Here is a 16102-nt window from a genome sequence, read left to right as displayed (position 1 = left end):
GACCACAGAATACAGAGAGACAAAAGGAAAAATCATATCTCTCATACCATTTCCTTTTTAAAAATAATTTTCTAAGGAAAATAATTTTCCAAGGATGTGATTACTCTAGGAATTGGCAGACTTAACATTTTCTCTCATTACTCTTATGTTTTGCAGTGGCAGTTAAGGAACTCAAAGCTCAATTTAGGCAAATGGATTTAATTCAGACATCACACCAAACTGTGATTTGGGTTCCACAATGTTTCTGCTAATCATACCTTTGAACCCAGGGATGTGGCTTGAGCTTCCAAACTTAGAGGAAAATTATTATTTAGGATTGCTCAGCTGTTTTCATTTTTCTTCTACTCATCTTCAGATTCATAGCAATGACCATTAACTAAAGCTTCAATTCAGACATAATACTATCTATTACTAATCTTGAACACCTTGATCTTATTGTATGGATCATTATTACAGATTACAGGATCCATCATCTCAATAGAAGTAATATAATACTGACCTTCAAAGAACTGTTATTCATATTAAATAGTTGTAGCAATTTGATCCTACTTTTAAGTGCCATTCTACGGAATCCTGGGATTTTCAGTTTGTTGATGTGTTTGGAATGCTCCACTAGAGCACTAGTATGCTCCCCTGAACTGTATCAGAAAATGTCAAGTATCTCATCAAACTACAAGTTCCAAATTTCAATACGATGGAGTCATGGCAATTAAAATGGGATCCAGACTGCTGTAACTGTGTCTTACAGTAGTTAAAACTCCTAGTTTTCTGTATGTTAGGGATATTTCTGTATAGGGCATATTCATTTGTGTGAGTCCCACACCTTCAATGTGAAGTTTATTTTCTCTCAATATAGAACAGTCATTTCATTTACCTCTTTCAAGGTTTGCCAGTGTATTCATTCTATGCTTTCTAATAATGAAAACTAAGTCTAAACTTGAACATAACTTTCAACCACTGCAAGATCTTTCTATACGAGTTGACTTTGGCAAGCAAGCATTATACAGATGGTATTGTTTTAAAATGTATTCTGATTACAAGGATGGCTAATTCCTGTATTCTCAGGCCAGTGGCATAACCATCCCTGTTTTATCAAGTCTTCAATATTTATTTCTTCAATTTAACTTGTTTAATCCAAGTACTTCATAATCAGGGTATTCATATAGGGTAGACATTATGGCAGAAAGGGATGAAGTATTAACACAGATGACACTTTTGCCCAAACAACAGTGGCAAGAACAATCACATCACTATGGGGTGTCTGCATTCCTCAAGTCAATTTCTGATGGATTCAAAAACCACCCTAATTCATCAGAGAATCACTGATCCAGACGACAGGCAGCCACAGCCTTCAACAAACTGATATGTGAGGATCAAATAATATGACAGCAGTGCTACTTTCAAAATTAAACCTGTCACTTTTTTTGACAAAATAAAACTAATATGTGTGTGTGTTTAAAATTCTACCAGTAGAAAACATAGATGTACCTAAATGCTGGAAAAGGCACTAGTCAATGAAAGTCTGCAACAGAGGCTTCTGGTACAAACTAGTAGATTCTAAATGATTAACTAGTGGACAAGACACATGGATTGCGCTTGGATGTGATGATAAGCAGAACTGTAGAGAATCTGGGCTTATCATGCACATGTTGTCAATTGCTTTAACCTGACTCCTCCTACCATGGGAAACCATTCACCCAAGAACTGATGTCCCCCATAAGCTGTTGGGCTACAATTTCTGTTGTTCCTCACTAATGGCTGTGCTGGCAAGAGGCTGGTGAGTGTGGCGGCCCACAGCTGAAGGCTCACACCCTTTGCTACTCCTCCACTCAGCTAACCAGAAATGAGTCAGGACGCACAAGTTTCTCTTCAGACCCAAATCCAGGCTCTGGCCTATTACACCCCTAACAAGGTAGGAATAGGAAATTCAACTTCAAATCCTTCATTCAAACTCTAGTTTGTTAACAGAAATGAAAAACTATAAATTTCAACATGTAGGAATGGGAAGATTCTGTTTCTTTATTAATTTCTGCTTTGTTTAGCCACTCCAGCTGAAATAAGCCAAATAGGTTCAATTCAGACAAGAGCAACTGCTTGTTGGCCATGAAATATATGCTAGCATTCTCAGCAATTCTGCCCACTGTTACATAGGAACAAAGAACCTGGAATGTTTTTCCTCCTCTGACCAGCCAACTCTAGCATCTTCTATTCACTGGCTAAACATCCCTGCCCTTTGCATCATCTTACATTTTGCATTACCTGTAAAATGTCAAGAGAATGGGTGCTTCCTGCTCTAAATCAAGCTTGTTTCTTTGCAGTTTCCTTCTTCCCATTACCAAATTTAAGAACAAGGCTGCCCTGCTGTCATCAGATCTTGTCCATGAAGCAATGGTCCCTTTTCAGCAAATGCTGGAGCTTGATCCTTCACTAATTCCCACCCTTTGGAAGTCCCCAGGCACCATTTTCTTATCTGTGGTAATGATTTACTATATGTATCAGGAGAACAAAGAAAGACAGGCTGCAATATATTCTTCCCATCTCAACTTGAAATTTAACATTTGTTTTTGGTCTTGATTTGTAGTTGGAACAAAAGAAGGTCAATAATTGCTTTAATCTTGTCTAGTGGTGCTTGTCTGATTGAAAGGGGATCAAAGTGTATTGGCTAAGAACTTTGCTTTCCTTGCATTACTGTTCAGCAAAAGAAAATGTATATCAAGAGGATTGGATGGTAGTGATGATGTTGTTTTTAAAGGCTCTGAACGCATCTGTAATACACTCTCATTAGAAGCTATGAACAAACCTGTTGTACATCCTGCTGAAAGACACATAGCTGAAGTCGTTGATGTAGGCGGACTTTTCGATGCTGCCAGATGTTCTCCAGTTGCCGCTGGTGATGAAGGACTTCGTGAATAACATCTAGGACATGGTGCACTGCCTTAGAGTAATTAGCTGAAGCTGTTAGGGAGTCTGAGCTTCCAGGAGTCAAAGGCCGTTGCAGTTTGTCAAGTAATGACTTTCCATCCTGGCTCACCTATGAAGCATAATATATAATAATAATAATAGCAACAGCAGCAGTTACTGGTTACATAATTCCAGTGTGTACCATGAGAACTCTGCTTTTCCACCTCATATCATGAACTCCACATTACTGGATAGTAATGTATTATTCCACATACTGGATAGCATGTTAGTACTTATTATGAAATCTAACAGTGTTTCATCCTGACCACATCAAATACACTTGTCTCTCCACGTTTGCGACTTTGACTTTTGCAGCTTGAATTATTCACGGATTTAATTAATATGTTCTCTCTAGGAATCTCTAGGTCCTCCAGCACAACTCTATGGCCAACTTTAACCAAAAGTCACACTGAAGGACCTAGAGATTCCTAGAGAGAACACTCCACTAGGCATTTGTAGTTCCTCCAGCGCAATTCTATGTTCACTGTCTGGTAGAGTTGCATTGGAGGATCTAGAGATTCTTAGAGAGAAGTTCTCTTAGGTAAAAACCATTTTTGTTATTTGCAGTTTTTGCACATTCACAGGGGTCCTGTGCCCCTAACCCCAGTGAATGTGGAGGGACAAGTGTACTAGAGATTTGACTCTAAAGATCCTTTAAACTGTAGTGCTTTGAGTAGTTGTAGAGGAGTAGTGATGGTGGAATACCTGAAAAAATCCCTGTCTTATGTGTGGCACACAGTATGGGCTCCTAAATCAAGGTCTATTAAAAAAAGATAACATCAAATACCCCAAATTCCTTCATTAGAACTCATATTTAAACATTTGGTCTATGAATTTATTTGGACTGTCATGGGTGAAAATAGTGGAATAGTTAGTTTTAATTAGAGTATATTGCATAGTCTCAGGAACAAAAGGTGCTTCAAATACAGAAGTATGCTATTATCGTGCCAGCATTGGCAAATAAATTTAACTAGCCAGCTATTATCTATTACTTGATAGTTATGCATCGGGCCAAGTGTAACAATCATATCAGTGTGCCCCAGTTGTTGTGATATCACTGAACATGAACATTAAAATATATAGCCTAAAAGCCCCCAGATGGTTGGAAGCCTCTGGCTGACTACAGCAACAATTAGACCTGATAAGACTACAGTATTACTAGCCAGATGCATTCCAGCTTAAAGCGACACTTTTGTTCTCTTTTGGTGCTGCAACACCTATTTAGAACTAAAAGCTGCAACAAACAGCTAGAGGCTTCTGACTATGTGAAAATGTTCTTAAAGCACTCTGTAAATTGGGCCTCAGATGTACTTGATAGTGATGATGACTCCTGAGAATCAAGACCTTCTCTTTCTGAATTCTGAAGCAGCAAGACAAATACACTCTAAACTGGCTTGACTTAAACTTTTCATCAGCATCTAGCATGACTGCACTTAATGCATATTGCTTAAAAGCCCAGCCTTATCAAGTTGAGTGCTTCCAGTTGCTTTGCCAGTAGAAGGACCACAGGACTTTAGCAAACCCGGTTACTCTGCCCATCTATCTTCAAAGAACAGCCAAGTATCCAGCATGACAGTGGTGGAAGCAGTAATTTTTCACTCAGTAATCAATCCAATGCTTCAGTAAACACATCTTTTGGTTACAGTTTAGTCAGTTTGTATCAAATAAGAGGGGGGAAATGGTTCCCTTATTCTTCATAGTTCCTTTTCATATATCTAGAAACTATATTTTAATTCCTTTCCTGTTTCATGCCAATGGATGTAATTGACTCTGTATCTGTCTCCCTCCATTTTGAAGCACAAACTAGGAGAATAAAGAAGGAGAGTTTCCCCTCCAAAATGATGTTGCCCTTATTGGTGATTTTTTTTTTAAAGGAAGGGGGGAAATTCCATTATGTTAATATCAGTGAAAGAGCTTGGTTAAATTGCTGTTTTATACTACAGGAGAAGATGTGCTCTGTGGTTAAAAACTGCAATGAAGATTCAAATATTTGATATATTTATGGACAGTTTTGAATTACTGCATTAACATACAGATTCAATAGTACAGAAAAAAATGTTGGGGGGGGAGGACATTTGTACTACAGCCTTCTTCCCAATATTATATTTTATCCAACATCATGAAGCATCCAAACATTGTCAACTCCAACTGCATCCTTCAAGAGACGCCTTACATGGAACAGTGGACCACAAATTTGGTCTTTGTGATTTTATTTTATTTTTTTAAAAAATCATTTTAACACTGACACAAAATAAATCTTTCCAGATATCCTACATCAAATAAGTTAAGTGTAATATTCCTTCTCACTGCTCCAGCAGCTATCAAACTCTAAAGAGGAGTAAGCTGCTGCTGCTGCTGCTTATCAGTGGGGAGGGGAAAAAGAAGGAAGGCAATTCAGAAGATGGAGAAGCAGCTGGTCTCAGCTCTGAAGGGGAAAGAAATAAGGGGGTGCACACAGATGAAGTGCAATTTCATTTCCTTTCCCTCAGAGCCCAGATCAACTGTGATTTGAATTTCATCACCCTCCCTCCTACCTCCTCCCACCATTAAGCAGCAGCAGTGGATTGGAGGGGGGGCTTGACAATTGATGTGGGGAGAGGTTTTAGGCAGAGTACAAAAGGCTAAAGAACAACTTCACAGTTCCAAATGCATATATCTCTAAAAGGCTGTTGATTTTCCCCCCTCCAATCTTGTACTAACAGTGTACTATATTTTATAGTTGCTAAAACAATATTTGCAGATGAAACCAATATCCCATGTCTTTTAATTGGATAAAAAAATACATACACCACTTGCAGATTTGTAATGTTTAGAAATGTTTACTTTGGGATAAAGTGAGAGTTTTGCAAAAGCTGTAACTGTCAAACACATTGGTATGATTTTGAAGTGCTCTGAGTATTTTGGGAATACATTAATGTTCATTCATGTCATCCAGGCTTGGGCAGCAACTAACTTGTATTGGCCGCAGGGGCTGAAGGACCAACAACACTAGCTTGACCTACACAAACAGAACCCATTAAAAACAAAAAATGAAGTGAATTAAATACCACCCAATCAGTTTAAAAAAACCCTTCAACCAACAGAACATCTTAAATATCAAAAGCCTGCCTGAGCTAAAACATCTCAACTTGTTGGGAGAAAAAGAGGAAAGAGGATGCCTTGGTAGGGAGTTCCAAGGAACAGGAGCAGCCCCTAAGAAGGTTTGTCTTGCTTCCACACCAAATATGATTACCATCATCACCATGTATTCATTTCTATCTCATCGTTTCTCCCAATACTGGGACTCAAGTTATGTTATAAAAATTAAAACAAATACAGTTAAAAGCAACTATAAAGGCAAAAGTAAAAGCATATTAAAAGTTAGGATTAGAATCCAATTCAGCTATCCTTAAAAGTAAAACCATTTAAAATAAATCAATTAAAAGACAGCCTGGTTTTAAATATGCCTCCAATAGTGGTGGATTTGAGAAAAAGGCAGCCCCAAAGATCTCAAAACACAGACTAGCTCCTACATGGGCATGCAGGCTTTCATACATGCTGGTCTCAAGTTCTATAGGTCATTACAGGTCATAATCCACACTCATGTGGCCTTATCTCTGAAAGTTGTATACTGGAGAGAAAATCTCTGCCACGTACCACAGGCAGGAATACTCTACAGCACAGTTGGGTAACTTGTTTGTTTGATGATAGTGCCAAAGAACTTTTCCTGACCACTGGTTAAACTGGCTGGGAGTTGAAGTCCAAAATAATAGTTCCACATTATCTACAGACAGAAACTAGTGGCTGAATATGAATCTACCTTTAGTTTCATCCAAACTGATATTTCCATTCATGGAGCAGTTCTTTCCATTCAACAAGTTTCATTAAAGAGCTGCCGCTGGCACAACCACGAACACTGAAAGAAGTGGGGAGAGCTTGCTTCTCAATTCTGTGTTTGCCACACACCCACACACCACTAGTGTCACATCTCAGCCACTCTGGAAATTCTGGACCTATGGCCCCTGTGATATCACTTTTCTCTTGCACTTAATCTCACTCCACAGAGAACACAAAAGTAGCATAAGAATACTGGAACAATCCATTGAAAAGGTAGAAATAATGGAGGTAATTAGAAAATTAAAAAATAACTCCAGGAATGGATGGTTTGGGACCTGACTATTATAAAGTGTTTGAAAAGATATTAATTCCAAAGTTATTAGAATTATATAATGGAATAATAAATGGAGAGAAAATTCCAGCATCATGGTATCAAACATTAATACCCAAAACAGATAAAGATTTAACTGATCCAGGGTCATATAGACCTATATCATTAATAAATCAGGATGCAAAGATATTAATGACAATAATGGCAAATAGAATGAATAAATGTATGTACAAATATATAGGAAAAGATCAATGTGGATTTGTGAAAGGAAGACAAATGTCTAATTTAGTAGGAAGAGTTCTGAGTAAAATACATGTAATGGGGGGGGGGATTAAAGGCAGGAATTTTGGCATTAGATATATTTAAAGCTTTTGACTGTGTGGAATGGCCAACATAAAAATAATTATGAAAAAGTTTGGAATGGGAGAGAAAATAAGGGGATTAATAGATCAATTATATTGTAATAATTCAATAAAAGTAATAGTTAATGATGGAATTACAAAGCAAATAAAAGTAATGAGAGGTACAAAACAAGGATGCCGCTTTCACCAATACTATTTGCAATGGTTATAGAAATGCTAGCAAATGTTATAAGGGAAGAAAGTTGTTTGGAAGGAATAAGATTGGGGGGAAACCCCCATAAAAACAGTTTATTTGTCGACGACATGTTATTAATTAATTTAAAGGACAAAATAGAAAAAATTAAAGAACTTTTGAATCTATTTGGAGAGATAACATGACTTCAAATTACAGTCGCCCTTCTTATACACTGATTTTTTTATACACAGATTCAAGCATCCACGGTTTGAAAATGTTCCAAAAAAGTATAGATTTCAAAATATTAAACCTTGATTTTCCATTTTTTATAAGAGACACCATTTTGCTATGTCATTATATTTAATGGGACTTGAGCATACACGGATTTTGTTATACACGGGGATCTTGGAACCAAACCCCAGCATATAACAAGGGTCCACTGTAACTGGAATAAATCAGAAATGATGCTATTTAAATATACAAAAAAAAGAAGAATTGGAATTTATGAAACAAAAAGAGTTAGGGATAAGAATAAAAAGTAATATAAAATACTTAGGAATTAATATAACAAAAGACTTAAAAGAAATGGAAGGGGAAAATTTAGTAGTATTAGGGAAAGAAGTTGAAAAAAATTAGTAGAATATAAGAAAATTCAATTATCATGGTTTGGAAGAATAGTGTTAGTTAAAATGAAAATTACCAAAATTAAATTTTTTTATTCAGAATGATACCACTAAAAATATCAGAGGTAGAATTAAGTAAATGGCAACAGTTACTAAATGTATATTGTAATGGAGGAAAAAGAAGTAGATTAAATAAACAATTTTGGTACGATTCCCAGAAAAAGGGAGGGTTAGGCTTCCCTAATATAAAGGGATATTATGAAGCCAACTACTTAAGATATGTAATAGAAGGTATGTTGGATGTACCAGATCTGAATTGGTTAGAAATGGGGAAAAAAGAGATAGATATGAAAATAGAGGACATTTTCTTTAAAGAATTTAGTAGGAAAGAAATTAAAGAAATTGAAAACCCATTTATTAAAAATATATTAGAAATATGAAATAAATATAAAAAAGATTAATGAATGAAAATTTAATGATAACACCAATAATAATGGAAAAATCATTTCCAAAAAATGTAAAGAGATTTATTAGATAAGGAATTAAAGGAAAGGAAAATAGATAAAATAGAAAATTGGATGGAGCTAAAAATAGGAAAAGAAAATACAAAAGAAAAACTTAGGGGAATAAATATGTCCTGGTTACATTTTATGCAAATAGAACAATGGTTTAAAAATTGGAAGAAAAATATAGAAAGGGGGAAAATATACACAATTTTAACAAATAATCCAGAAGGGAAAAGAAATGGAAGAAAATGAAAATATGAAAGGTACAACCAGTAAAATTTATAAAATATTAATGGAGAATACAAGGAAAAAATTAAACCAAATTATTTTAAAAGAAATATGGGAAGATAAATTAGGATGTAAAATTTGTGATAATGAATGGAATAAAATATGGGAACAAAGACATTTGAAAAATTTATCAGTGCAAATTAAGGAAAATTATTAGAAACTGATTTGGAAATGGTATTTGACACCAGTGAGACTACATAATATAAACAAAGAGAATTCAAAATATTGTTGGAGAGGCTGTCAGGAAGTAGGATCATATCTACATATGTGGTGGCAATGAAAATACGTACAAGAATTGTGGGAAATAGTAATATATATTTTAGAGATAGAAAATATTATGAATATAAAGATAGATAGAAAACCAAATATAGTATTGTTATCAATATACAATGAAGTAGAATGGGGAAAAAAGAAAAAAACCCTTGTAACAAATTTGTCTATTGTTGCGAAATTAATCATAACAAGAAATTGGAAAACAAAAATAAATGTGAAATTGGGGGACTGGTATAAAGATGTTTGGAAATGAGCGATTAATGACAAATTAACATGTAAATTGAAAGTAAAAAAGATTATGGAAAAGAAATGATTTTGATGAAATATGGAAAAAAATTATTGAAAATGTACTAAGAAAAGAAGAAGGGAAATTACCTCCACAGGAGGAGTTAAAATTTTGGTTGGAGTATAAAGAAGGGAATGGTTCTGGGGGTGCAGTGCACTGAGGTGATATTTAGTTTTTTGTTTAAAAAAATGAATAAGATGCAGAAGTACATGTATGTATTGAAAGAATACTAAAATTTGTTTTATAAAATTTCAAAAATATTAATTAAAAAAGGAGCATAGGAATTCAGGATTTTTATTTAGACAAGGTGGAAGAATGCCATCAAGCAGCACTCCTGATCACTAACACAAAGGAAGATTCAAAACGTTACAGAAAAGTCATTCAAATTTCAACATACATGTCAACCACTGGACTGAAAAATGGTAGCCACCGGTACAATGAAGCACAGTAGACAAAACATATTCATAGGCTGAAGCACAGAAAATATATGTTAGCCTTCCTGTCTTCTCCCCCCAGGCAATGGATCCAGAGAGCTGCTGTTCAAAATTTACTTGGAAAGTTTTCACACTGACATTTAGTAGGATAAACAGGCAAAAAGACTATTAATGCCTCTTAGGGCCAGGATCCAGGGCACAAATCCAATGCTTTCTTCAAACACAGGTTATTTTCTGTGTAAGAGGTATGAGGTACTCCTTAAGTTTCTTTCTAGACAATATTGGTCTTGTGCTGATTCGATTTGGACCCATGTAGATAAGTGCTGCTTCACAACTACCTGCTAGGAAAAGAACTATCATTCTCCTTGTTTCTTCCTCAGACCCCACAAGAATTACTATGTCTTATAGGAAGTAGCAGCTGGGGAAAGAGAACAGAAGGATGCCAAGAAAAGTCCCAGAGATATAGGCTAGAAAATGTGAAGTTGGAAGGGTACCCAAGGCCCAAATCCCCATCAGGACAAAACTTCCTAGGGCGTACTGGGAACAAGTATTACAAGTGATGAATCCCTTAGAAAGAAAGGGAACCTTGCTAACAATGAGCACTATATAATTAAATCTACACTTTGCATATTATACTGACAGTTAATATAAATATATGTTCCTTCCTCTTCATTAATATTTCTGAAAGTAAAACCAGTATTTGTTATAAGAAACAAACTGAATAAACACTAGCTGATTTTTGTACCAGTGAAACATGCATTTGAATTAATTAAGATTGTGCAGTTCAGGGAGTAGTTGCATTATACTGAATTTTGTTGCTGTTGGTATGTCATACAAAGCTAACATCATCTGTAGTCATCCAACTATTTTACACAAACATGCTTTTGGTATGAGTATGCTCTCAATAGAGAGCTGCAGTCAATCACAACTCCCTGCCAAATGAATCTGCATAACACATGTTTGCAAATCGTACACAATTTTACACTTAAAACATCTGCATGTACACCCTCTACCTATGCATCTCTCTCTCTTCTAGAATGACAGCCAGGTTAATCTGCTGCAGCAACAACAACAAAAACCATAGTCCATTAACATCTTTACAATTTTTTGTTGTGACATAACTTTTTGTGGACAAGAATCCACTGCATCAGATGTACTGTTATTCTCAGCAGATGTGTATGTGCAGGAAAAGAGAGAGAGAGAGAGAGAGAGAGAGTGGGAGGGAGGGGGAGGGAAGGAGAGAGAGAGAGAGAGAGAGAGAGAGAGAGAGAGAGAGAAGTAATCGGTTGTCATGAAACAGGCCTTACATTATTTTTAGGTACTGGAACCAGCATTGTCTAAACCTGGGAAAATTAAAGTTGCCTACCTCAGAATATGCCAGAGTAATATGTTCATATATCCCTTGGTGATGGTGGATGGCATCCTCCAAATCCTGCAGTTCCGAGGGAAGCTCTACCTCACCACAGGCCTTACACCACGAATCCACATTACTCATGTACTATAAGGAAAGAAATTTCCAATTATTCACCACTGAGACAGGCATACATTTCACTGGGCAAACAACAGTGACTAAAGAATAACCTAGTCCTTTTGAAAGTAAGCTTATTATCCACTGTCTTAATATACTGCCTTTAAAACCCTACTTTCTTCTGTCTGAAAGGGTGATCCTTGCTTTGTGAAAAAAGCAGGAAAACTACTAGGAACATTTTCAACTGGCTACTAATAAAAATTCAAAGTTATTTCTACCCTTGCTTCATCTTGCCTAAATAACTGGTCTTGTTCAAGAAAGAAAGAAGGAAGAACGCTTACAAATTTATTTTGATATCCTCTGAAAAGGGGAGGCAGTGGTTAGCAAAAGAAAGAAACACTTCAGTAAAATGAGAACTCTTTGTTAACTGTAGAGAGGTTTGGGAGAGGAAACAAACACACATGGAAGCACTAAAAGAATTTGAAGCCAAACCACAGTCCACATGCAGCAAAGGACACTTCTAAATGTATCCAAAATCATGAAAAGGCTTCAGCTGCAATCTCTGGCAGCAGAAAATCCTATCAAATCATGTTCCCTTATTGTGTTCCCCATTCACATACATTCAAACAAATAGATACATGGTGCTAATTAGATAGCATATAATTCTAGTTTTCCTGTGCAGAAAATACTGCCAGTAAGCACCCAACCGTATAGCAGAACAAACAGTAAGTCTAATTCAATAAACCCAACCAGACTCTCGCAAGTTCTATTTTTGTTTCTCCTGAAGTTGCATTTACACAGAGAGGAATACTTTTTAAAAGAAAGCCTTTCCCTTTTCTCTTTTGGCCATCCACACACCATCCACACCACAATGGTCACACTAAGGAGGGAGATATGGACTATTGGGTGTTTTCCTGGACTCACCTCTGACCCTGGATCCTCATGTTTTAGCAGTGACCAGGCGTGCATTTCTACAGCTAAAACTAGTGAACCACCTCTGTCCGTTCCTTGAGATGTCGGATCTGGCCATGGTGACACATGCCTTGATTGATTTGGGATATAATACACTCTACGTGAGGCCACTTTTGAAAACTGTTCAGAAAGAGCAGGTCCAAAATGCTGCAACAAAAATGCTGACTGAGGCCATTTGTAGGGAACATAAAACAACTCCACTGGCTACCAGTTTGCTTCTGGGAACTACAGTATTCAAAATATTGGTCATTAGGCCTAGAATATTTGAACGGCCCTATCTCCCCATATGAACCTGCCAGAGTTGTCAGGAGAAGGCTTTATCTCAGTCCACACCACTGTCACAGGCTCTCTTGCTGAGGACATGAGAAACAGCCTTTGCAATGGCTGCTCCAACCCTCTGGGATTCATTTCAACAGGAGAGTAGGCTGAACCCATCCCTGCTTTCCTTTCACTGGTAGGCAATGTCCTTTTCTTAAGCAGACTTTAATGTGTAGAGATTTTTATTAGGAAGTTTTATTTACCATTCTAAACCTTTGTATGTCTTTTAAATGATTTTATGCTGTTTAATGTGGTAATTTTATTATTATTTTATTTTTATTGTGTAAGTTTTTAATTGACTCTCTCTGGGAGCAGCCTTGGTTCCCACTTTGGGAGAAGGGCAACATAAGAATTAAAACAAATGAATATAGTCCTGTTGTAAATCGGATGAAAGTGAAACACAAAGGCTTACAAGCCTGAGGAAGGGTAATTTTCCCTACTATTTCCCCTATGGGGTGTGTGTGTGTGTGTGTGTGTGTGTGTTTGTGTGTGTGTGTATTTAATGGTGAATAAAATGTTTAAGACAAGGTGTTCATATATTTATTCTCTCCACATTATTTTTAAAAACTATGTAAGGACTTTTATATAAAATCAGATATAGCTGTACTGCCCACAGTGGTGGTCTGCAGACTAATGTTGGTGCATGAGCCATCAGCTGTCAGTCCATGATGTCTTTGCAGGAAAGAAAGCAGCAGCTGTAGCCAATTTTAATATGTTGTTGTTGTGCACCTTTAAGTTGTTGCTGACGTATGGTGACCCTAAGGTGAATCTATCATAGGGTTTTCTTGGCAAGATTTGTTCGTAGGGGTATGCCTTTGCCTTCCTCTAAAGCTGGGAGAGTGTGACCTGCCGAAGGCCGCCCAGTAGATTTCCATGGTTGAGTGAGGATTTGAACCCTAGTCTCCAAAGTTGTAGTTCAATGTTCAAACCGCTACAGCACACTGACAATACCAATGTAGACAAATTTATACCAAACCAAGGTATACACAACATGTAAGTTCTTGTAGCTACCTAGCCCAGTGTGAAGAAAACTGTTCCTGCCAGAATCACTTCTTCTGTCCAGCTAATGAAAGTAGAAAACAGAACTTATTTACCTGGGCCCTTTCACACTATACGATTATATTGCTATTATTCCATGTTAACTGCCATGGTTCTGTCCTACAGAATCCTGGGGTTTGTCATTTGCTGAGGGATAAGAGGAGCTCTCTGGTTGAGAATTCTGAATGCCCCCTCCTTAAACTCAGATCCCATGATAACATAAGATGGAACCTCTCAGTTAATGTGAAAAATAGTGTGTGAATGGGCCCCCTTTGAGGTGGCATATCTCTCTCATTCTCTCTCTTTCACACACACCAAAAGGTATACCTCATTTTCACACAAACTCTCACACTCTTTCTCCACCACAAATATTCATGGGAGGACTAGTGGACAGGGTTAATATTTCTCTCCATCTTCCCCAGGTAAGTCATACTCTCCCACACTATCAGCCTTTTGAACACCTATTCATCTGGCTGTCGGAAGTGAGGATTGTCCATGGTGATTACACTCGCTGTGAATTACTCTCGCCATTATGCTCCCATCAGCCTGCAAAACCGCTATTTTGTGGGATGAAGATATATTATGCAAGAAAGCTGTGATGCCTGACCACAGAGTGCCCAACAGATGTTCTGCTAAAAGTGTTCTGTGGGCAACAGGTAGTAGGACATTAATTTTGCCCTCTGACTGCAACTACATTTCATTTTCTGCTGTTTTAAAACAGAAAAGGAACAGTGGCAACAGCAGCCATGAAGGCCTTTGAGGATGACTAAGACCACAGCAAACCTAAAAGGAGAATTCCAAAGGCTACCCGTGCCCTATAGACTACCCTGATATAGTCTATATCTTAGATGGGCTGGAACAACCTCTTCCAGACTAGAACTCAGCCAATCAATGGGGACAACTGAGTTATTTATTGCCCATCTTTTTCCTAGAGGTGGGCCTCAAAGTGGTTGTTTCATTTTCCTACTTGCATCAATAAATGCACAAACAAATAACATTGTTAACTGTAACAGAAACAAAGTTGACAGGATACTCAAAGCTGAATTTACAAGTGAGTAGCTCATTCCCTTAAGAAAGACATGCTCCAGTTATGGAGAATGTAGGGAACATTTCTACCTGCTTTTCACAAGATCAGGGTTTTCTTAATTCATTTGTGGGTGCAAAGATCTTAGGACTGGTGTTTTAAATAACTTAGATGCCTGCAGTTAAAGATTGTAAACAAATGCTTGTCTCAGGTTAAACTTTTAATTTTAGTCTTACATTCCAATGCCATGCTTTTGCCATCTAAGCTTTACTATCCTTGTGAAACACTTTATGAATAACGTAGACAACACAACTGTTACAATGCCTATCATGTTGGGGGGGGGGGATGCATTGGCACATGCCATAACTTTTGTTTATGCTTTTTAACTCATCCACAATTCAATTCCAAGAATAAGTAATAGGTTTGACTCTTAACAAGGACACACATCAAGAAAAACCTATCGGCAGCTTTCAATAACCACCAATCCTGAAAGCATTTTTGCCTTGAGAGCCCCTTTCCAAGCCTTCTCCTTCACTCCCTTGAGTGAGTAAAAATCCTTTGATCAGCTGAACACAGCATACCTAGTTCTCTTCAAAATAACCCAGCAAGATAAGTACACCTGAGAGAAATGACTAGCCTAAGATCGTCCATCTGATGGAGTAGATTGCATCTGTGAGTTATGAATTGTAATCTTCTTTCTTTTAGTTACTGTCAAAAGTGCTGCAGGATTCCTTTGTATCTTTTTATGCTGACAGAGACTAACACAGCTGTGTCACTGAATACCAAGATCACCCAGTGAGTTCAGTGGATGCCTGAACTTGCCCCCCCGCCCCAAGTGCCAATCCAACACTTCATCTACTATACCACAATGGTTCTCTTTTTGCCCATGTAAGAACTGGATCTTAGATCCCAAACCCATTGCCAATGAAATCAGAGATCAGTCTGCTCTCATTTGGTTTGTTGTAATTACTGACCTGCTCAGCTTTCTGGTGAAAAATGGATGACATATCCAATAAAGTACTGCGCTCATCCAGGGCTGCAGCAAATGCTTTCCATTCTTGCTCCAACTGGCTGGCAATTTGCTTAATCTGCTGTGAGGCATAGTGACCAGACTCCACCAAACGGTTGGCTACAGACATGATGCGATTTATGTTCACGTACACATTCTACAAAAAGAGAAAGAAAGAAAGAAAGAAAGAAAGAAAGAAAGAAAGAAAGAAAGAAAGA

At 37.2% G+C, this 16102-nt stretch overlaps 1 protein-coding gene across 4 annotated transcripts in view; it reads right to left on the bottom strand.

The window, feature by feature from the left end:
* Nucleotides 1-16102, bottom strand: part of TRIO (trio Rho guanine nucleotide exchange factor) — a 269887-nt gene that overhangs the window by 147787 nt on the left and 105998 nt on the right. For all 4 annotated transcript variants that reach the window (XM_042461739.1, XM_042461740.1, XM_042461737.1 and 1 more), the window contains exons 7-9: nucleotides 15850-16041; nucleotides 11422-11553; nucleotides 2801-3031 (exon numbers count right to left, since the gene is read on the bottom strand). In XM_042461739.1, the coding sequence (XP_042317673.1) occupies nucleotides 2801-3031; nucleotides 11422-11553; nucleotides 15850-16041 (555 nt within the window). The remainder of the gene's footprint in view (nucleotides 1-2800; nucleotides 3032-11421; nucleotides 11554-15849; nucleotides 16042-16102) is intronic.

The sequence above is a fragment of the Sceloporus undulatus genome, chromosome 4 (genome assembly GCF_019175285.1).
Source record: "Sceloporus undulatus isolate JIND9_A2432 ecotype Alabama chromosome 4, SceUnd_v1.1, whole genome shotgun sequence".
NCBI lineage: Eukaryota > Metazoa > Chordata > Lepidosauria > Squamata > Phrynosomatidae > Sceloporus > Sceloporus undulatus.
Note: the sequence above shows the minus strand (reverse complement) of the source record. Positions and strands in the feature narration are given on the sequence as shown.